Here is a 23,738-nt window from a genome sequence, read left to right on the forward strand (position 1 = left end):
CAATCCAGCCTAGTATTTACACTTACATAGGCTACCTACAGCCCATTCATCTGAATGTCAAGGTGTGTAGGATTCATGCCTTAGTCAGGCTGAAGAGAAATTAGGCTATAGATTATTAGTTAGGCTATATAGTATTCGTTAGGCTATAGCGTAGTTAGGCTATTGTGTAGTAGTTAAGCTATAGTCTAGTTAGGCTATATTGTAGTTAGGCTATAATGTAGTCATTTGGCTTTAGTGTAGTAAGGCTCTAGAGCATAATTAGGCTGTAGAATATAAGTTAGGCTACTAGTAAGGGAGGCTTTAGATAATCAGTAACAAGTAAATAGTAACTAGGCTATAAAAGAGACTATAGCATAATTAGTTAGGCCATAGAATAGTAGTTGGGCCAAAGCGTAATTAGTCTTAGTTGGGCTACACAGTCGTTAGGCTATGTTCGTTAGGCTATAGAATAATAGTGAGGCTTAGTTTGGATAGAGGAATGTTTTAGTATTTTCAGTGAATAAGAGATATATGCTCTCATGGCTCTGTTGTCTCCTAGTCCTGTCTCCTCTCTCTCCACACACACACACACACACACACACACACACACACACACACACACACACACACACACACACACACACACACACACACACACACACACACACACACACACACACACACACACACACACACACCTTCTGTATATTAATACTACGTTGTTAGGTATAGCCTGCAATGGCATGCTTTGGGCCAATAGGAACGAAATCTGACGGACGCGCAACGTGCGTAAACATCTCTCGCTGGTCCCAGATTGCGTATCGGATCGTGTTCACCTCTCTGCGGGAGCGGGTCCGCTGCTACTCGCCGACTAATTGCAAAGTACAGGATGCCAGCTCAGCAGAATTGTTGGGAACCCCTTTTGCTGCCATCCTTTTAAACACGCTCTGGGGCAACTCCACCACCTTCGCTGACGGAGACATCCGAGCCACACTTTCTTTTCTTTTTTTTTGCCCAAACCCCAGCATTTTCTACGGCTCCCCCGAGGCGCAATTATGGTGTACAAACGGAGCTGACGTCCCCTCAGCTCTGATCCCAGATATTAACCAGAGCCATCAAAGTGTCACACCGGCGCAGGAACCGAAGAGGGGAAGAAGAAGTTGAACTGGATTCATCCTGTGCGGGGTAAGAGAGGCCGACGGGCTCCGTATCGAGGCGGTGTATGACGAGCTGCGTTACAGAGCTGGGTGGTGGTGGTGGTGGTGTGTCGGGACTGGAGGGGTGCACTGTAGTGTAGAGCGAGCGGCTGTACACTAGGGCTACAGTAGCGTTCCAACCCCGAGGTGTGTGTGGGGGGATACAGACGAGGTGATCGGCGGGGATGAACGCCGACAAGCGAAAGGTATCGGTGTCCGTTTCCTGTTGTGTGTTGTTATTGTTGTGTTATTGGTATGAATCAAGACGCAAAATATCCAGATAGCTTTGATGTCTGGTTTGGTAGATCAGCGAGAGAGTCGTGAGAGCGTGTTTCAGTGACGGGGGTAGGAGAGATACACCAGTGTTTTTATGACAGAACTACTGCGTTGCGGTTTGCTAGAACTGAACCGTGCATGGGATCTATAGACGCGTGAATGTGTGTGTGCGAATGTTCTTCGGTCATTTTCAACGCCACAGATCTGTGCCATAGCTCGGGTCCTATATTTATTTACTGGGATAATGCTTGGGAAACCATTAGGCTGTAAGATAACTTGTTAACTTATGGAGACTGTTTTGAGGCCGAAGTGTTGTGCTGTTATTATAGTAGGCCGTTTAATAAGAAGGGTTTCTCGGTGCGCTGTGTGATCCGATTTCACACAATGAGACGAGACTGTTTGGGAACGGTTGGACATTTGACAACTTATGAATTCAATTTCGCAGCATTATTCTTAGAAAAAATGACAAGACTCTTATGTAACATGCTATATAGGGTACTAATAGCAAATAAGAAAATTTGGGGTTTTTCTGTGCAGGATTCTGGATTATGCCGAAGCGTGCATCGTAAAGGCTGTACTGTAATGTGTTTTTACTGTGGTGCTTTTGCGAACATCGAAATGCACAAGGAGACGTGCACGACATACTACCGATCCACAATTACAGCAGAAATGTGTTAACTCTGCGTTGCATTTTCTCTAATGGTATTGCAGATACTTATGGTGTTGTAAAAACTGAGATTTATGACCAAAGATAATCATTCAATAGGACTAATTGAACTTGGGCCATGGGGGGGAAAAATGGAATAAATATTTTTCACAAGGTGGAAATATCCCCTTCCATAGCCCTGGACCAAGGCATTAGAGCCAGATTATTTGCCTGGCCACATGGTCAACATTGCCTGGCCTAAAATAGGGCTATTTTACACTCCAACTAACAATAATGGTATTTTATCTATCTAATCTGAAATTAATAATAATTACTCTGAGATCGACGTATTCAATTAATTGAAACGTCTATGTCCCAGATGGGATTTTGTGCCCTTTAAAACAGTGTGAACAGGTTGAATGAGTGTGTTCTGGTGTTGTAGGAATGGGACATGGGATGGACTGCAGCCCGGCTATGAGGGCGCTGTGGGTCGGTCTCTGGCTGCTACTGAGCACCATCTGCCGGCTGAGGTGAGCCACTGCAGGAGGCTGGGTTGTTAGAATAGAATAAAAGAGATGCTCAAGTGTTTGTAGAAACTTGAACTGAAATGTAAATATAATTTGTTGGTCCCGATGTCCCAAGTTTCTCGCAAGTTGCGACGGGAACTCCGAAGGAGGCGGAGCTTAACGACAATATTACCATATTCACACGGATCCTCGACGGCCTATTGGATGGCTATGACAACAGACTCCGCCCCGGACTGGGAGGTAAGCTATATAATGTGTAGAAAGTAGGACTGCTGAATACTTTCATCGATATACCATAGCCACTTTTACTACTATTGAGAATGTGTGTGTGTGTGTGTGTGTGTATATGTGTGTGTGTGTGTGTGTGTGTGTGTGTGTGTGTGTGTGTGTGTGTGTGTGTGTGTGTGTGTGTGTGTGTGTGTGTGTGTGTGTGTGAGTGTGAGGGAGTGAGTGTGTTATCGGTGTGGCACACACTCACTCCCTCACACTCACACACACACACACACACACACACACACACACACACACACACACACATACACACACACACACACACTAACACACACACACCACACACACACATAAACAAGTCCCTACCTTACAAAGGCATCATTATTGAATAAACTAAACAATGAAACTGTGACAGTCTTCCCAAGGTGTAATAAGCGCCCCCAGCCTTGTGTGAACCCAAAGCTGATGACCTTGGCCCATTCACAGCAAAGAGTTAATTCCTAGCAGAATATGAAAGAAAGACAACCATTCAATAGCATTCACCATGGAGGAAAACAAGACGTGGTGGCGCAGCAATGCTATCTATTATCTGAGAAAACGAAGTAGAGCAAAGAATAGAGAACTCACATTCTTTGGGTAAATCAATTTGATGGTTTTCTATGTATTCATATAGTCAGGTTTTTTCCTTCATGTTTTGCATTAGTTTGCAAAACGATACTAAAAGCTACTCTTGATATTTAGAGCTTTTGGGAGGTGAAACATTTGTGTTGCGTAACCAAAAACTGCCCACAAAGATATTTGTTGCAATAACATACATCAAATTTGACCTCGGTTTATCCATCTTTGCAACGACGCATACAGTATGTATTCAATAGAATGAAAATAACCTGTGATGTACGAAAAAAAAGAGACCAACAAAGCAAATGTTTTGTGTCTAGTCGACATGTTCAACGATGCTTGTCCTGGAACGCCTACACTCCCTGATCCCAACCCGTCTACTGGCGCCCCCAGTGGTGGTTACAAACACTGCTGCCTTTGGTCACCACGGTTTCTGCACATGTGGGAAATCATAACCTTGAGAAGTCATACCTTTCTGGATAAAATAGTAACTTTGATTTATGTTTTATTTTGCTCAGTTCGATTCAGCTTTGCAAAGTGAATGCTTTCATCTAGTTTTAACTTTCAAACCCTTTCGAATCATCTGACTTGTGGCTAGCCAGTGTTTACATTCACTTGCACACCTGCTTTCACTGTAACGGAAAAAGGAACATACTAAAAATAGGCCCAATTGATGACACAACAGATTCTGCATACAGTAGAACCCAGCTGGGCGTATGTTTGCATTTTTCAAAAAATTCTAAAGAAAAATGGCCAGTTCCAATGTACAATGCTGCTGCCACTGAATTATGACTTAATAATGTGTTAAAATAAGGTACATTTTAAATATATATATTTAAGTTTTTTGCTTGATATGGATTCTTTTTATAACAGACTCCCTATCCTTTATCCTCTTACCCCGCATTTATCCCCCGCTCCGACCATAACTCAGAACTTCTCTAGCTTCTCCCAGAACCCTATGACCTCATCACCTACCTGCCGGCACGGACCCCGTAAAACCCAGTATATTCCTGCTCAACCAATCTGGTCCTGTAACCTGTAAACCTCCTTTATGAGTGTGTGTGCATGTGTGTGTGAGCCCTTGTAAAGGTGACCCACAGACAGTGTAGTCTGATGTACAGTGTATAGGAACCAATAAGGACGCCCCTGTCTCTAAACACGCACAGCGGCAGTGTCAGAGTGCAGGTGAGGAAGTGTCGGACACACGTTTTATTCCTTCATCACGGCACCAAATTGCCCTTGAACAAAGTCACTAGAGGAAGTATACTGGGAGGACCTATATTTAGACCCTCGTCTGCAGGGAGAGGGAACAACAAGGTGTTTGAACCCTGACCACACGCTCGGTCGGTTGAATTTCTTTTTTTGTTCTTTACAGAAAAGGTCACGGAGATCAAGACCAACATCTTCGTGACGAGCTTCGGTCCCGTCTCCGACACAGAGATGGTATGAATGTCTCCAGGGAGACCACCGATTATTAAGGGATATAGCAATATAGACTAGTAGATGATAATATTCTGTAGTCCTTGGACTTCGACCTCCTGCTCCAAAAAGTATTTCTGGAAAGTTAATTTGAAAGTGATTTATGTTATTTACTTTGTAAAGCGTTGCTAACAAAAAATATCAATTTTATTTTGGAGATTTAAGGAAATTTCCAGGATACGAGACAAATAAAACACAATGACCCTACGGAGAAAACCCCTCAACAGAGAAGTAACCAGTGTCCTCCCCCCCCCCCCCCCCCCAGGAGTACACCATCGACGTGTTCTTTCGCCAGAGCTGGAAGGACGAGCGCTTGTGTTTCAAGGGGCCCATGGAGATGCTGCCCCTGAACAACCTGCTGGCCAGCAACATCTGGACCCCCGACACCTTCTTCCTGAACGGGAAGAAGTCCATCGCCCACAACATGACCACCCCCAACAAGCTGCTGCGTCTGCAGGACGACGGCACGCTGCTCTACACCATGAGGTCCGCTCACACATGCACACAAACACACAAGCGCAAGCACACACACACACACACACACTGAAACACACAAGCGCAGGCTTACACACACGCGGACGCACATACACACAGACACACAGACTCATCCATACGCACACACACACACACCCGCAGAAATGCATATTGCTCATACATACACACACACACACACACACACACACACACACACACCATTTAAATGGCAACATTTAAACATGTTCGGTTCAAATGTTCAGTTTAGCCAAAGGATTTTGGAAAGTTGTCTTGTTGACATTTGTCCTACGCATTTTTTAGTCTCCTTTAACAACAGGTCATTATTAAACACAAGCCATTTCAGAATCTATCCACTTGTGACATCACAAGTAAAAGTCTGATGACAACAGTCCTTAAACTTCGGCTGAAACAGACAAAACCTATATCTACCGCCAATATTCAACAATGGTTGGAGAAGACGAAGTGGCGGTTGCTTGGCGCCTTGATAAGCCATCTCCTAGCTGAGGGATGCGAGTCAGCATGATCATTCTGATATTCGGATCATGTCCTGGTTTTTATCTCCATGAGTGAGCCGTTCAGCTTAACGACAACAACAGCAGCAACAACAACGCTTAGTATCAAATATTCACAAGGCAAAATGGATGTGGCTTCCTGTCGCCGCCCGCCAATCGATCGGCCCCTCAGTTGAAAAGCAGAACTTCAAGGGAGCTACGTCTGCTAATGCTATCAGCGGCATCCAGCAGGGACATGGCTGGTGTGCTGCTAATGGGCTGCTCTTTGGGATGGAAGGGGTTTATATTAATTATATATACTGTATTTATAATTATTATATTAGGGTTCATGTTTTGCAATAAGAATAAGAAGAATAAGAGTAAGAATAAGAAGAATAAGACAGGCATGATGGCGTGTCTTGCACGCCAATGCTGTCACATATAGCTGCTTTACATAAAATAAATAGCAATACAAATGCAGACAATGCATACATATAGGACACCTGCTTTCTACTGTACTCTACTACAGTAGAAACACAGCTCATTATAGTAGAAACACACTGTTCTCTACGACAGTAGAAACACAGTGTTCGCTGCTACAGTAGAAACACACCTTAATACAGTCAGAACACACTGCTCGCTACTACAGTATGAACACACCTTATTATAGTAGAAACACACTGTACTGTACAACAGTAGAAACACACTGTACTGTACTACAGTAGAAACACACTGTACTGTACTACAGTAGAAACACACTGTACCACAGTAACAACACACTTTACTCTAATACAATAGAAACATACTGTACTACAGCAACAAAAGGCAACTGTTTTAGATTTGAGTGAATGCTTAATATATATATATATTAATATACTTCATTATTCTTTACAAAACAACAGTTTGATGTATTTAGTGGTGTTGTGGTTTGCATTGAGCAGTGACACTGCTCAGTCACACTGAGCAGAGTTTTCGGTTAATAAAGCATTCCTAATAAATACAGAGCATTTGGTAGATGTATTTATCCAAAGCTTTCTACGATACTGGTGTGCATACATTCTTATCATGGGAATCAAACCCCAAACCCTGGCACTGTAGATACCTTGCTCTACCAGTGGGAATGGAGCCCCTAACCCTGGCAGTGTGAATGCCTTGCTCTACCAGTTGATCTGGACAAGATCCATAAAATCAGTTTACAGATGGCCTACTTGTTCTCTCGCTGACTCACTTACATCCCTGTTTTCCTCATATTCACACTCACACATTTAGCTGAGCAAAGTGCAGGGTTGAGGTCCAATGTGACAAACAGTGAACGGCCTTACACCGTACCATATGTCACGCACGCACGCACACACACAAGCGCCCACACAAACAGTCACTGTCCTCTCAATATTTACATGAATACCACCACTGAAAATAATATTGACTGGGGAGAATAACCCAGGTATTTCTCAATCTGTCCAATAGAGGGCACAGTATTAAAATAAATGTTTTTCCAGTCGGTGTTTGTCTGACTCATAGAACAAAATATTATCTTCACATATAAATCGTGGAAACTATTATTGAATCAAGCCAGATTAACACACAAATACTAATACAAGTCCAGTAACAGCAAAGAAAACCAAATCTAGATTTTTCCTGAATATACCTTACTTAAACCGCTAGGTGGCAGCATCGACCAGTTTATTATTCAAATATTGGTCTCATATTTTTTTCTTCAGAAAAAAGTTACTAAATATTTACGTTTATTGCAGGTTGATCGTAACGCAGCAATTAATTGAAAGCCAATCGTTTTGATATTGATGACTACATTTAATTTCCTTTTCTACTTTGATTATCCATACACTAAATCTTGTTCAAGTATTGTATAAATCATTCTACGTTATTGCATTATCTTGTATCTGTATCATATAGCTTTTTTTAAAATTTAATTTGCTATTTGCTATGTTGCATAATGGAGCCTGCATGTTATTCAAGCATTTCATGGTCATTATAACTTCGACTCCCTTCATCTATTTTCCTTTTCCAGATTAACCATAGCGGCAGAATGTCCGATGCAGCTGGAGGACTTCCCGATGGACGCTCATGCCTGTCCGCTGAAATTTGGCAGCTGTAAGTGAACATCTATTTTAGTTCTGTACACGTAATCGACCAGTTCAAAGTTCCCTACAGTTTCAAACCATACAATTCCCATCACTTTACAATAACTACTATGAAATTAAATCAGTTTCTATGGAAACCTCTGCATTCACCATGGAAACGCGTTCTTGCTTGAATCAATGGGACAGATTTGGTTCATTTGTCAGCTGGTGTTCCTAAATGACTGTTATTACAAGACAAACGCATTCATTAAGACAATGAAACCACCCCATTTACTTTGGTCCCCCACTGTGAAACATTTGTATCCCACAATCACTCTCTCTCTCATGCACACACACACACGCACGCACACACACACACACACACACACACACACACACACACACACACACACACACATACACACACACACACACACACACACACACACACACACACACACACACACACACACATCAAATAGACTACAGTATGCATTAACCATCATTTAAACCAAGGGAATCTCCGTATACGTCATTTTTAAGCACCGAGAGTGTCTCCTGCTCTGCAGCAACCAGTGACCTCACCGATCCTCCAGATATCCCTGGGGACTTCCTGCGCCGTGTTAGCTTAGCAGCCAAGGTCTCCCTGATCACCTGACCCAAGCTGTCGTGCGTCGAAGCACCTCTGATCTCTGAGCTGCCTGCCCCAGACACCTAAACGCTTATCCAGGCCCGGGGACACGAGAAGGGGTTGCCATGACGCATTAGAAGTGATGAAGTCAGGGCGGTCATTTCAGGTACTAGATCAAGGAAAGGATTGTTTGAGCGGTTCGGTTAAATTGTTGCGTTAGAGAGCGTTAAGTAAGTTTACTTGTCAGTCAAACGCAATGAAATGCTACACAACGCAATGCGTTTTCATTCATGCATTGTGTATCAAGTTTTCATTGTAACATTCTAAGTTAGTTGTGTAAGTGTTCCAGCCCTAGTGTGGACATGGTCTTGGCACTGTGTAGCCTACGGTGTTAATCTTGTAGACCTGATATTGTTGTGTGGGTGTTGTTCCTACAATATCATAATTAATGTTGCTCCACGACCATCGTTGCAACTGACCAATAAAACTGTAGGGAAAATACCAGGAAAATACTGTGTTGGGCTTCTTGCTCACACGCTGAGCGAAGGCAAGCATTACGATTATTTCTTTAATATGCCATTTTAATCTATCGATAATAACTAGTGCTCTCAATATAAGGCTAACATTTAATTATTTGAAAATGGCGTATTACAAAAGAAAGTATTTTCAATGCTAACCTTCTGCTTCACATCCAAATGAGGAGCCGCACTTCAGTGTTTTTCTTTTCTGGTTAATCTTGATGTCACCATGCCAGTGAGGATGGCTCCCGCTAGGTGTGAGCGAGCCAGCAGCTTTATAAACCTCATCCTCTTTAATCAAGCTGTTAAGTCAGGCAAAAATATAGGCTTCATTAGGTCAATTCATTAATTATTTAAATTGTAGTTGGAGTACAATTTGTTTATTAATTTAGCCTGCCCTCGCATTTTATTGTGATTTAGTAGAAAATCGGATATGAAATAATACTATGAAAGATTTCAGTACAGGAGTTAGGATAGAAACAATTTCATCATTTGAGTACAGACTGTAGCCACAGCTTAAGTAACAAACTTAAGTTTAAGCATTGAAGTGATGGAAACTAACATAGCATCAGCTGTAATGTGGAATTAATCTAATCAACTTTGAGGTAAAAGTAAACTATATATAAAATGAAAATACAATTGACAAGTATACAAGTAACAAGAACCAACTGCAAAATTCAACTAAACTTAAATATTAACCCTAACCCTAAAAAAAAGTGCCCCTTTTAACTCTAGTTGTCTTTTCCTCTATGTTTAAGATAAGTTGCTTTAAATGACCACCCTACAGCCATGTGTAGCTTGGTCCTGAAAGCCATTAACCCCTCGCTAATCCTAGAGGCCAGCACTCTCCCCAAGATAAAGGACCCAGACTGCCTGTGATGCTGTGTTAATCACCAATATATACCCCCCCCCCATTCTCCCCCTCTCACTGTCTATCTCTCAAGGATTTTATTTTAGCTTTAGCTCTGCTAGTGTAGTTTCATTAAGTCTCCCGTAAAATAATCACACTGACAAAAATAAACACAATACGGAAACATGTTTTTGTTGTAGGTAATACGTGCCATGCCATCCACATTTTGGTCACCTCTACAAACTCTGAGCTTGATAACTCCAGGTCCAGAGAGTTAAAGTCATGCCATGTCTTTGCTCCCACCCTGTACTGGGCTTCTCCGATTAAACATGTTATCTGCAAGCCATGCATGTTCTACATGGTTGTTCCATTATCTTAAAAAGTGTAATCATAATGCATGATTATTATGTTAATCAGCGGGCAAACTCCCCTGACTTGTTAGCACAAATAAAGTTTATTTGAACATTGGCAATTTGCTGCCTCTGTAAATGCCATATCCAAGCCTCTAGTTTCTATACATCTACTCATGTCACAGATAGGCCTATAAGCACACAGTAATCTGTTGACCTGATACACTCATAGCTCCAGATTACAGACTTGATGTTGTCAGTTTATGTTAAGCGTGCCGGCTTCTCGACCACAACCATTGCTTCTCAGATGTCGTGTGCTTCTTTAAAACATCTGGAGACCGGCTCCCTTCCTCGGGATTGGATGTTGTTTGATTACATAGCCAATCATTTAGAAGGCATGGTTTTGTAATTCTGTTGTATCTCATGTGGAGTTCTGAAATGGAATTCTGAATTGAATTGTGAAATGGAATTGTCAAGAAGAATTATGAAGTGGAATCTGAAATGCTACATTCTAAATTGTGAAAAAAGACAATGCATAACATTCTATTGGTAGTGAGTTGGAAAGACTGGATTGTGGGACAATCTCCTGAAATAGCCTATAGGAGATTAATGGGAGGCAGTGGCTCAGGAGATAAAGCAGGTTGTCTAGCAACCAGAGAGCTGCAGGTTCCATTCTCTGCTGTGATTGTGTAAATGGATGGGGGACGTGTGTATGAATGGGTGATTGTGTGTGTGTGTGTGTGTGTGTGTGTGTGTGGATATGTGTGTGATTGTGTTTGTGTGTATATGTGTGTGATTGTATGTGTGTGTGCGTGTGTGTGTGTGTGTGTGTGTGTGTTTGAACTGAATGAATGGGTAAATGCCAAGGTACTTTAACAACCACCAGTTATAAAAGGGCTGGGAAGTAAAAACTAATGGGGGAAAATAGTAACAATACAGAAGTATAGAGTCAGCGAGTATCTGAATGGCCACTATAATGTAACCTATAGAACAGTCTCTGGGCCTCCTTACAGAAGATAAGACGTTGTGAAGCGTGTTTGTCTTCGTGCTTTTCAAACAGCTGTGCTTGCATATCACAACAACGTTGTGGAGTTTCTCCACCCCGACACCATTTAGCAAGTCAATGGGGAAACTAGGAAGGCTTTCACCTTATAGCTCCCCACTGCTATTCCTTACTGTAGAGTCCTACCTTATTATTCCTTACTGTATTGTCCTACCTTATAACTCCTTACTGTAGTGTCCTACCACCTTATAACTCCTTAAGGGCTGATTATGGTTCCACGTCGACGCAACGCAAGGGGATTTATGGACCCATTACGTCCTTGCGGACCCTCCTTGCGTCCACCGCAAGGGTCTGACGCGCGCCTCCCAAAAATTGTAACCTTGCATTGAGGCGACGCAGCGGCTAGGGCTGTGATTGGTCCGCTCACTAAAACCTGACACAGAACTAAACAGGTTCATGATTGCGTCGACGTGGAACCATAATCAGCCCTTTACTGTAGTGTCCTACCACCTTATATCGCCTTACTGTAGTGTCCTACCTTATAACTCCGTACTACAAAAGAGATATAACTCCTCCCTATTGTGACTCTTACTACAGCGAAGGCACAACTGTCCCCTTAACATGAAATGTTAAAATACACTGATCCCAGTCTATACAGAGTTTGGGTTAGTGCTTCATCCAAACATTTCAAAAGCCTGTACTGAACGGTCGCTCCTAAAAGTGACTCAGCAGCACAGATGTAATGAAAGTAATAATATGAATGAAAGGATCAAAGGATTAGGGCAACGTTGTAACAGTTATTAAACTACAATCCCACACGCCTGCTCTCGTGTTGTAATCGCACATGACAGAACAACTTGAACCGTTTGTAAAACAAATGTGTACAAAGTCTGCCAGGCAATAGTCTTTATCTCCCTGTACAGAGAGTGGAGTAAGCCAAGTCTGCAAGCCAAGTTCTCCTAGGGTTTCACATTTTAAGCGGCCATTTTGGTGCTTCTTCACTATGATAACCGCAAGAACAACTGGTCGCGTGGCAGTTCTATAATCGTTGGTCAAGAAGTATCAACATGGCGGCCGGTCTTATGGAACTTCAGATCATATGATTGAAACCCTCCGATAGAGAGTCGCATGTTGTTTTTTCAGTGTTGACATGAACACATCGGCAGCTGAAGGGTCAGAACCCCTCTAGCCAACATGATATTTGTACCCTCCCTCTACATCACCTCCACCCCTCCTCGTGATGGCTGTTCTGCCCTGTTTGCCCCCTCCATCCATCCTCATGATAGATCCGGCCCCCTCTCGCTCTGACAGGATAACTAGCATCCCTCTCAGAACCAGATTCCATGATTACCTGCATTAGCAACAGCATTAGCGTATCAGTGTACTGCTACTATTGCACTCATCAACACATGTCAGATTAGGGCAATCACCAGGCAACACAAACCCCTATTCATTCATTCATTCATTCATTCATTCATTCATCGTGTGGGAGTCATGTTGGGTCCTGTCACTGGTCTGATATGTTCCTTTCAGGGATCCTAGTTCCTTTAACAGAAACCTAAACATTTTCACCACCTGCTAGCTGTACCATTTTCCCTCAGCCCTGCAGAGGGGTTGATAAACTATATTTTACCTTATTGTTATTTTGCTACGATTGAATATTGTAACACCTGACACTTAGTGCATTCCAAGCCATCCCTGGAAGGACGGATCCCTTCTACTAAAACCCTCTGCTCTGTTTTAATGAAATAGTTTAATGACAGATCTATGTCCGATAACAATGAGAGCTGGACTTGAATGGCCGCCACACACAAGTCTATCTCCAAAGGAAATTCAAATTAAACTTTTTTATGAATATAATTGTCCACCAGGAACTCGGAACATACATAATTTTGAGATGTACTGAACACTGAGATCCCATCAGAACAAACTATTGGCTTTGTAGGCTTTGTGTTGACTTAGGATGGTGCTTTTCTTTCTGCATCCAACCACCCTAAACCACTGAAAGGCCATTGGTAGAACTACCGCTAGTCTCCACCGTGAATCTCCTAAAGGCTGTTAGAGGAACAACATGCTGGTCTCTAACATGAACCAATTAAAGGCTGTCAGGGGAGGGTTTGTCCATGCCGGTCCCCCTGTGATGGGCAGCAAAGCTGCCGCTTGGCTGGGCTTAGTGTAGATGTGAGCAAGTAGGTTATATGCCTGCGTGAACTTTGAACTCTTTACGTTACATGTGTCACAAGCAGCTGACACCTCAATCCAATTAGAGGCCGGATTTAGAACCTGCTGCTCTGGCACCGTTTTCATGGGAGAATTTATACATATACATGAACGACATATATATACACACATATATATATATACACACACATATATACATCCATACATACATACATGCATACATACATACATACATACATACATACATACATACATACATGCATGCATGCATGCATGCATGCATGCATACATAAATACATGCATGCATGCATGCATGCATAAATACATGCATACATACATACATACATACATACATGCATGCATACATACATACATACATACATACATACATACATACATACATACATACATACATACATACATACATATATACGCCTATACATAGAGTACATAAACGCATTTATCCACAAAATTACTAAATGACTGAAATCAAAATTTTACATGAAGTGTAGCAATGAATGAAGTATGAAGCATAATCAAGTATAATCCAACTCTAAACAACTTAAGCCGGCAGCCATCATTATGTTTCTCTGTCAACCACATATTGAATCGCATTGGACTGATGACCGGCTCGACTAAATTAAGTTTTCGATGGTTTGTTGTTTGTTTCCACCAGAACATGCCTAATCCCGGGACTAGTACGTGTGTGTGACTAAGGCGAGTGTGTGTTTGTGTGTGTGTGTCTTCTGTTTGTGTATATGTGTGCTTGGCTGGGTGTGTTTGATCTGATAATCCACGCGAGGTTAGCCGGGTCGAGTTAAATTGCTGTGAAGTCATCTAACACTAGCGCTCGGATTAATGCAATACTGAGAGTCTGAATAATGCACTTGAGACACTGGAAGACACACGCACACACACACATATTCACATGTGCATGCATCAGCTTTGTTTTCCTCAAGCTTTTCTGCCTTTTCAATTATATGTGTGTGTGTGTGTGTGTGTGTGTGTGTGTGTGTGTGTGTGTGTGTGTGTGTGTGTGTGTGAGTGATTGTGTCTGGGTCTGTGTGTCTGTGTGTTTGTGTTTGTGTTTGTGTGTATCTGTGTGTGTGTGTGTGTGTGTGTGTGTGTGTGTGTGTGTGTGTGTGTGTGTGTGTGTGTGTGTGTGTGTGTGTGTGTGTGAGTGATTGTGTCTGGGTCTGTGTGTCTGTGTGTTTGTGTTTGTGTTTGTGTGTATCTGTGTGTGTGTGTGTGTGTGTGTGTGTGTTTGTGTGTGTGTTCTTTTGTGTGTATATCCTTAAGCAAGGCTTCACCAATTTCCGGTGAAAGTTTCCAACATCAGAGAAATCCCTGTTTTTAATCAACATGCATTTCCGATTCAACCCAGGCATCCCTCTTACATGGTTGATATGAAGGAATATGATTATGGGTATTATTTTTGGGAACTTCATAGCCTTTTGTGCTGTAATCCTAACCCTTTAACAGTGTATGCTCAATAGTCTCAATAGTATGCTTTTTGACTCTCATTCATCTCAAAATGCTAACAAAATGCTTACAAAACCCTAACAAACAGCTAAACAAAAATTACGGAAGCCTAACTTAACTCAGAGAAGGAAGTGTATCTTAGTGAACCTCTCACTGTATTTAAAGCTATGTTTTTATTATCGTAACTTATCGAAAACAGCTGGCCACTAGATGGTTAATAACACCTTAATGACATAAATTAGATGGTTATAAACCTGTTAATAACACTGAACCAGATATTTATAACAAATTGATTGGTTCATCATTGACTTGCGGCCGTCACTACATCTTTCTCTTTCACTACTCCTGGTTCCAAACATGCTGTTCAGGGCCTTGCGTGGTAGCTTCTCAGAGTGTGTGTGTGTGTGTGTGTGTGTGTGTGTGTGTGTGTGTGTGTGTGTGTGTGTGTGTGTGTGTGTGTGTGTGTGTGTTTGCGTGTGTGTGTGTGTGTGTGTGTGTGTGTGTGTGTGTGTGTGTGTGTGTATGTGTGTGTTCAAATGAAAGGTATTAATTTTAAAGCTCTGAGAGTGGTCACAGTATAGCTAGGAGAGATGGCTATAGTATTTGATGTAAATGTAGTCCATTTAGCTTTTCCTTCACTGTAACACGACTTATCTCTTTATGGAGGCCGTGTGTGGGAACGTGCGTGTGCGGGAACGTGCGTGTGCATGTGTGTGTGTCTGTGCATGTGTGTGTGTGTGTGTATGTGCCTGTGCATGTTTACATGCCTGTATGAGAACCATGGTTCAGTAACACTATATAGGGATTGATATTTCAGACATGAATTGGAGTTTCGTAATCTCGTTCTAAACCATGTCACATACCTTATTTGTGCGTAACAATTTTATTCATTGTTATTCTACCATGTGTGAAGTCTAGGGTGTCTCCAGGTTTACAATGTGTGTAGCTGAGGGTCTGGCCGGGTCAGAGGTCACCGAGCTGTCAGCAGGTTCAGCTCCCTACAGACACCATTAGATATAAGCTAATAAGGGGGACGATCAGCCTGGCACGCACAGAGGTGTTGCTAAACCCTTGCAAAAATTAAGGATAAATCACCATCTAAATAATTAAATAATAACCTTTGACCTTCAGTAGCTGACCATGCAGAGGCTAGAGGGCTGCGTAGTGTATTGAAATCTCTGAAGATATATATACACACATCATTCTTCACCCCACTAATAGAGCAGTCTCTAGTCACTCTTCTGCATAACACCACTCAAACAACAGCCTCCTTAACTTTATCCTGTGTGTCTCTACTGTCTCTCTAGACGCCTACCCCATCTCGGAGGTGGTGTACACCTGGACCCAGGGGGCTGCCAAGTCGGTGGTTGTGGCTGAGGAAGGCTCCAGGCTTAACCAGTACCATCTGATTGGTCAGACGGCCGGCACAGAGGACATCCAAACCAGCAGAGGTAGGGATACAACTCTCACAGGCCTCCAATGCTCTAGCTAGGGCCCTCCCCCAACGAGTTCAGTTTTATCATGGTAAGACTGGCTGATCAGAAGTTCTGATGTAAGATAGTTGAACTGCTGGAACCAAGATCTATGCAAGGTGCCCTCCCTGGATCTATGCAAGGTACCCCCCCCCCCCCCAGGCGAGGAACGCCAGGCGAGGGAGAGAGGGATGGAGAGTGAGAGAGAGTCGATAGATGGATATGAGGACGCCTCCCACACACAGCTGTTTCTGTAGATGACCAGAAGGGATCACCAATACCTAGACTGAACCATCAAGAGTATGGGAGATCATCTAACCCTGGCCTAAACCATTAGAGCAGGGATGTGTGATCCCCAAACCCCATACTGAACCTCTAGAGCAGAGGCTTACCATCACCTAACCCTGGACGGAGCCATCGCAAGAGGAACGGAGTTCATTCATCCCTGGACTGAACCATTACAGGAGGAACGGAGATCATTCATCCCTGGACTGAACCATTACAGGAGGAACGGAGATCATTCATCCCTGGACTGAAGCATTACAGGAGGAACTGAGATCATTCATCCCTGGACTGAACCATTACAGGAGGAACGGAGATCATTCATCCCTGGACTGAACCATTACAGGAGGAACGGGGATTATTCATCCCTGGACTGAACCATTACAGGAGGAACGGGGATCATTCATCCCTGGACTCAACCATTACAGGAGGAACGGAGATCGTTCATCCCTGGACTCAACCATTACAGGAGGGGCCAGGGGACACTTAAGCCCGGACTGAACCATTGGAGAAGGGGTCAGAGGATCACTCATCGTGGGTCTGAGGTGCTGGCTCTGTGGGGTTAATCCCCACAGGCCCTGTCGGTTGTGCTTTTACCGAGTGACGTCTCGCGGGACGGTGGGATTGGCCACGGCGTCGCCCCGCGAGCTCAGCACCGGGCATCTGCTTAACTCCGTTATGTAAAGCGCTATGATAATACAGTGCCAGAGAGAACCTGTAATCCTAATGTAATGCAGAAGGCTCCTTCTACTCACATCTGACCAGGAAAGAGGAAGTCAACATCCAGTCACGGATCGCCCTCTACACATAGCGTCACACATGTTGATAATACATGCAATCGCTTTCTAAGCAACACACAGCTGCAGAAATACATTATTAGTATGGGGTTGTCCATTGGCAGTTAGACCCCTGAATAGACACAACAAGACTATCCTCTGCCACCTCTGACTTGCTGCCTGCACCTCCTGCTCACAGACACACACACGCACATAGACACACATACACACGCGCATATACCGGACACACACACACACACACACACACACACACACACACACACACACACACCTAAGCCTCCACCACCACACCCTGACTGGTGGGGTAATGGCGGGAGGAGGATGGGCTGGAGGGGGGAAACCTCGGTTAGCTTAGATAATCTGAGGAGCAAACGGTCTTTAGCGCGCCAAGAATAGCAGGGGCTAGCCTCTTACCTACGGGTTTAGCCCAGTAAAGTTATACACGTGTGTGACTCGGGTTGGGGCAAAGCCCAGAGAACGCTCAACGTGTACTTCTTGTAAACTCAGATACTATATAATATAAATCCAAACAAATACACGGAAACATAACAATGAAAATACCCAAAGTACCCTCTAACGGAACCTGTCGCCAGACCCTTAAAGACAGTTGAACATTTTATGACGGATGTATCGTATCAGCGCTGGCAACCATTCCAAATAGTCTCCACTTTTAACGATCTGGGAATCTCTTGGGGAGCTCCCTGTGAAGCAGGAGTAGGCCAGAGGAGGAGAGAGGAGGAGGGAGAGAGGAGCTAGGAAGCACAGGAAGGGAGTAACAAGGGAGCCAGGAGGAGAGCCCTTCCTCGGCTCGACTCACCAGTTTATGAGCATGGCGGCGCTGTTCTCCGCTATGAACGGCAGCTCCCCGTGCACGCTCCAGAAGCCCAGCAGTAAAATCCACCAGACCCGCATCGTGATTCCCTCTCAGGTCCTCAGAAGAGTCAAGGAGTCCCGCGGCGGAGCAGGGCTGCAGGTCAGAGGTCACCGGACCCCGGCCCTGGGACTGGGACGCCTTCCGGTCGACATAGTGCTGGTCTGCTGCTGGAGAGCAGAAGAACATCCACAAACCCTCTCCTCCTCCTCCTCCTCCTCCTCCTCCTCCTCCTCCTCCTCCTCCTCCCCTCTACTACCCTTGGGTCACCTCAGCCCACCCCCGCCCCAGGCATCTGCTCACCTGCCAGAAATAATAGACACACCAATCTGCGCCCCAGTCCCTCTCTCGTTTTGTTTGTCTGGGATTTTCTTTTTTTTTCCAGATAAAGATGAGAAAGGAATGAACTATCCTGAATCAAGTGTCTATAGCCCGGCCTGACAGAATGGAATGGGTTGTTGCAGCCAGGGGGAGAGGGAGCGAGGGAGAGAGAGAGAGAGAGAGAGAGAGAGAGAGAGGGGGAGAGAGAGAGAGAGAGAGAGAGAGAGCGAGAGATAGAGAGAGCGAGAGCTAGAGAACGAGAGTCCTGCAGGATGCAGATTGTGTCAGGGGATTAGGGCGAGAGAGAAATGGGATTTTGCCAGGAGGAAAGCCACTGTCATCTGTGAGTTTCAGTGTCCGAGCTTCAGTGGAGGGATTTCTTTTTTTCAGGAGGGAGAGAAAGAAAAAAACCTGAAATGCAATCTTCAGTTTGTCAACAGGATGTGATATTGTACTAACAGCAGCATTCCCTAGTCCCTTTTAATACACACACAGAACTACTATCCAGGCATAGATATATACTGATCTTAGAGTCACATTTAATACAAACTCACAGAACGACTACCCATGCATCCATCTATGCTGATCTTACTGTACTGGTAATGCTTTTTATATGTCATCATTCTAGTTGACCCATATGTCATTATCTGATGCTATTTTAAACCATTTAATGCTTTTTAATTTCCAAGCATGCTTTAGGAATTGCATTGCATTTTTCTACTTTCTACCTCTATTATCTGCTAAGGGAATGTCAATAGCTTGGCTTCCCTCTTGCGGTTTCATGCAACTCCAAAATAAGAATTACACTGAACTAAACATAGATAAATCAAAGGAATTGTACCTGTTGGACCCAAGGAAAACATTATAGTTGCGAATTGGAAAATGGAAAAACCCCAAAAAAATAATATTAGTAATAGGACCTGGATGAGTGTGTAGACGATATAGCAAGCTATGACAAATCAAAGGTTATGATGAGTCAAATAAAAGATTATTATGAGTCTTGTCTAACACTGAACCTAGTTTGGCCTTGCTTGCTCGACACAAATTCTTACAGCCGCAGCAGATTACCTGCCCTTTTAATCTGTCGTTTCACCCCTCCCATGCAACCTTAAATAATCCACAATTCTTTCAGAAAACTACAACTAGTATCAGGGTGCTCTGAGGACAGCCGGACACTGTTATCGTTGTTTTTCTATGTGTGCGTGCGTGTGCGTCTGCCTGTGCGTGTGTGTAACACAGGTCAGTACACGGTGATGATGTGTCACTTCTACCTGAAGAGAAAGATCGGCTACTTTGTGATCCAGACCTACATGCCATGCTTCATGACCGTCATCCTGTCCCAAGTCTCCTTCTGGCTCAACCGAGAGTCCGTCCCCGCCCGCACCGTCTTCGGTGAGCCCCAACCCTAAGTGGAAAAAAATGTTGTATGAAATTGGTAGCTTTTGCTGAACCTATTTATAGCCAAGGCAAGTTCATAGACATTATTCCTCGAGAGGCCGTATTGGTTAGTTGGTGGGGAAGGCTTCTAGAATCGTTGGGAGAACTGTAATTCCGAGGAACTGTTTTGTAAGTGGTACCTGGGTGGGGGAAAGGGATGCAGAATGAAAGATAACGGCTGTTCGTTGACATGCCTTTAGGCATGCGGCAGAGTGCCTTCAGGGCTTCATGCCAGAAATCTTCTGAAGTCAGGTGAGGTAGTATAAAGAACGACAAAGTAAATGTCCAGAGCAGGTTGTGATGGAGAAATAGGCACAACACAGATTTCCCCTAGGAGACTTGACTTTGGCTATTATTACTTTTTGAATTAGGTGTTTATGATTTTATCATATCTAAAAGACAATAAAAGAAAATTAATTAAAAGTAATTAATAGAAAGTACAAAAGGGTCAAATAAAAATTATTCTAATAAATTATTAATTCATTATTTCTCGGCCTTGTAGTAGTCGTGCCGTCTGTTTTCTGATTGGACGAGCCTATTTGAATACCTCGGAGCGACTGAGCCCCTCAAAGTATTCAGAGTACCTGAAAATGAGGTCTTGTGGTTTTGGCGGTAGATCATTTGATGGCACTTCAGCCTAACACCCCAGCCTCCCTCCCCCAGGCGTCACCACGGTGCTCACCATGACCACTCTCAGCATCAGTGCCAGGAACTCGCTGCCCAAGGTGGCGTACGCCACCGCCATGGACTGGTTCATCGCCGTCTGCTACGCCTTCGTCTTCTCTGCGCTCATCGAGTTCGCCACCGTCAACTACTTCACCAAGAGGAGCTGGGCGTGGGACGGCAAGAAGGCCATGGAGGCCCAACAGCCCAAGGTGTGTGGACCCAGATTACACACAAACGTGTGTGTGTGTGTGTGTGTAGGCATGAATAATAGCTTAAAAAATATGTGTGTGTTTACCCACATTAGACTAAAATAAGAGTGTGCCTGTGTGTGTGTGCACGTGCGTGTGTGGGTGTGTGTATCCGTGTGTACATGTGTGTATATTTGTGTAAATGTATGGATATGAGTGTGTGAGTGTGTGTGTGTGTGTGTGTGTGTGCGTGCTAGCCCTGGTAGATAACAATAACAGATCATTTGGTGTGTTATTGGGGTACTGACTGGTCAGGTGTTCTGCTTGGCTACTTATATGTCATACTGGATGTGCTGTCACTTGTGTTTCCCCAGAAAAAGGACCCATTGGCGCTGTCCAAGAAGCCCAACAACAGCTGCTCGGTAGGGGGCATGAACTACCCCTCCCACCTGAACAAGGACGCCTCCATCTCCACCATCTCCAACAGCACGGCGGTCCAGCTGAAGACCTCTGAGGCCAAGCCACCCGACTCCAAAAAGACTTACAACAGCGTGAGCAAGATCGACAAGATGTCACGCATCGTGTTCCCCGTGCTGTTTGGGACCTTCAACCTGGTGTACTGGGCCACGTACCTCAACAGAGAACCCGTGATCAAGGGAGCAGACGAATCTACATAGACACCTCCGCTCCTCTCTCTCTCTCTCTGACCTCTGACCTTCAGGATTTGATAACAATTACCGAGTACTTATCCTCGTCGAGTCACTATCATTTGATTTATCTTTTTTTATTTTTTTTTATTAAGAATACCATTGCATGTCCAAGCTTCTATTGTCATGGTTGGACTACATGTTTATCTACAATTTGTTTCCCGCCGATACAATCTAACATTGAGGGTTGATATTTATTTCTTCTTTTGACTCCAAATAGCGTTTAAACATAAAGCAAGGCCGAATGCTATGCAAAACGACACCCGTGGTGCCACCTACTTCCACATCCCCGCTTTGGAAACAAAGAAAGAGAGGTTAGAATTGGCCCATGAGCAGACCTTGCTTCCTTATTAAAAGCAGAACCAATAGCCATGCTAGTTGCCTTCCAAGTGTAAAAACACACAGAATGCACTGAAATCCCGCCATTTACCTTTTTTAAAAGGCAGACGTGACAGCCATCATCGAATATTGTTTTGGCTTAATTTTAGCTTTTGAAAATACATTTTTATTTAAGGGCAGCTTCTGTTTTAGAGTTGCTGTGTTGAAATCCATTGTATGTACATACATATATATCCCCTGCTTATAAAGAAGCCCTATTAATCTGGTTAAGTTTGATTCTACGTTTTGCAGGTGATGCAACATAAAGTTACTCTTAGCTTAGCGCTTCATTGACTGGGTTTACTGAGTTAGCATCGGAATAGCGTGTGCTTTGGCGGTTTTGAGAACATATTTGACGCTTTTTTCAAACTTGTGGCTTTTTCGATATTTTTGTTTGTCTCGTTTATATGCGCTTTGATGAAACTTGTGAATATTCTTAACATTTTGATGCTTTTAAAGGGACAACTTTTTGTCCTGATAGGTTAGTCGCTGTAGATTGAGCTCGAGTAGCGCCTTAGCTAGCTAACAGAATGATTGGATTGTTGCATTTTGACAGTTAGCAATTTGATCCTTCTTAAATCATATTGCTTGTTATTTTTTAATGTTGACATGAAATTCCTAAAAGATCAAACCATTGTTTTAAGTTTCTCAAATGCCATAATTAGCCAAGAACAATTTTAAGGACATTTTTCTTTTCTTTTTTGCTAATTGACCCTTGACCTCAGAAACCTAAGTGCAGCTTTTTACATTGCGTTGGTTACAAAATATTTCTAACACTGTACTGTAATATTGTTCACAGAACGGTAGTATTATACAAAAAGGGAAAGAGTTCTGGGTACTTTATAGATCACTAGGAGTGGCTCCAGGTCTTCTCATATGAACGGCACGTCACTTTTTAATTAGCTAATACTGCTAAAGGCCATTGAAATACCCAAGTAATATTGGATTATTACAGTCAAACTTACTTTATGTACAGCTGTTCTTTAACGCAAATGTCAGAAGCAATAAATACATGCTCATACAAATTAGAACCAACTGTGAAAATTTGAGTTATTTGCAAATTGATCCTCATTCATTTTCAGTGGAAATGCCCACTCTGTTCTAATAAGGACTTTACTGTACATGAACGTCATGATATTTTCCGATAGAGGAATGGATGTTGACATGCTATCCTTCAGTAAAGCAATAGCTTAACGGGTGACCCTTGCTTGCTCGGACCAGTATTTAGCACGTGCGGCTGTGTCTTTAATTATAAACACATCTCTGATCTTCCAGCTTCTACTTCTGCTGTTGGAACGTCAAATCCTTGTGGTGGTAGAAGCAGGGATGGGGAGGGGCCTCTCTGTAACATCTGGCTCACATCTGTTTGTCAAGGATTTACATCCACTTAAGTTGTTTTTTACATTCGCTGTAGTCGTACTATAGTACACTCTAAGCTGTCAACGATGCAGGCGAATAACAGCAATCAGAGCCAAGCCGGAGATGCTGTTAGCGCACGTCTTTCCCATTACTCAGCCATGTAATACCTAGCTCACTGCTAACACATCCTCCTTGCTAACTCAATGTAATACCTAGCTCACTGCTA

The 23,738-nt window shown here is 43.4% G+C and overlaps 2 protein-coding genes across 5 annotated transcripts in view; one reads left to right on the plus strand and one right to left on the minus strand.

The window, feature by feature from the left end:
• gabrb3 (gamma-aminobutyric acid type A receptor subunit beta3) overlaps nucleotides 1-18,918 on the minus strand; it is a 40,656-nt gene extending 21,738 nt beyond the window's left edge. For 2 of the 3 annotated variants that reach the window (XM_079739817.1, XM_079739816.1), the window contains exon 1: nucleotides 18,403-18,918. In XM_079739817.1, the coding sequence (XP_079595943.1) occupies nucleotides 18,403-18,497 (95 nt within the window). In that variant the 5' untranslated portion in view covers nucleotides 18,498-18,918. Of the gene's footprint in view, nucleotides 1-815; nucleotides 863-18,402 lie in introns of those variants that run through there. The other variant, XM_079739818.1, reaches the window with a different exon arrangement.
• Nucleotides 863-23,178, plus strand: gabra5 (gamma-aminobutyric acid type A receptor subunit alpha5). Of its 2 annotated transcripts, none has more exons than XM_079739820.1 (10): nucleotides 863-1,164; nucleotides 2,540-2,627; nucleotides 2,740-2,864; nucleotides 4,849-4,916; nucleotides 5,218-5,438; nucleotides 7,968-8,050; nucleotides 16,342-16,485; nucleotides 20,017-20,169; nucleotides 20,878-21,089; nucleotides 21,443-23,178. In XM_079739820.1, exons 2-10 carry the CDS (start codon nucleotides 2,542-2,544, stop codon nucleotides 21,743-21,745), a joined length of 1,395 nt encoding a protein of 464 aa, XP_079595946.1. In that variant the 5' UTR covers nucleotides 863-1,164; nucleotides 2,540-2,541; the 3' UTR covers nucleotides 21,746-23,178. The 2 variants fall into 2 exon arrangements, with proteins under 2 accessions (XP_079595946.1, XP_079595945.1); XM_079739819.1 differs by lacking the exon at nucleotides 863-1,164 and adding an exon at nucleotides 1,272-1,381.
• Nucleotides 23,179-23,738: the final 560 nt, after the last annotated feature.

This window comes from Pollachius pollachius (assembly GCF_949987615.1).
Source record: "Pollachius pollachius genome assembly, chromosome: 7".
In the NCBI taxonomy this organism is placed as follows: Eukaryota; Metazoa; Chordata; class Actinopteri; order Gadiformes; family Gadidae; genus Pollachius; species Pollachius pollachius.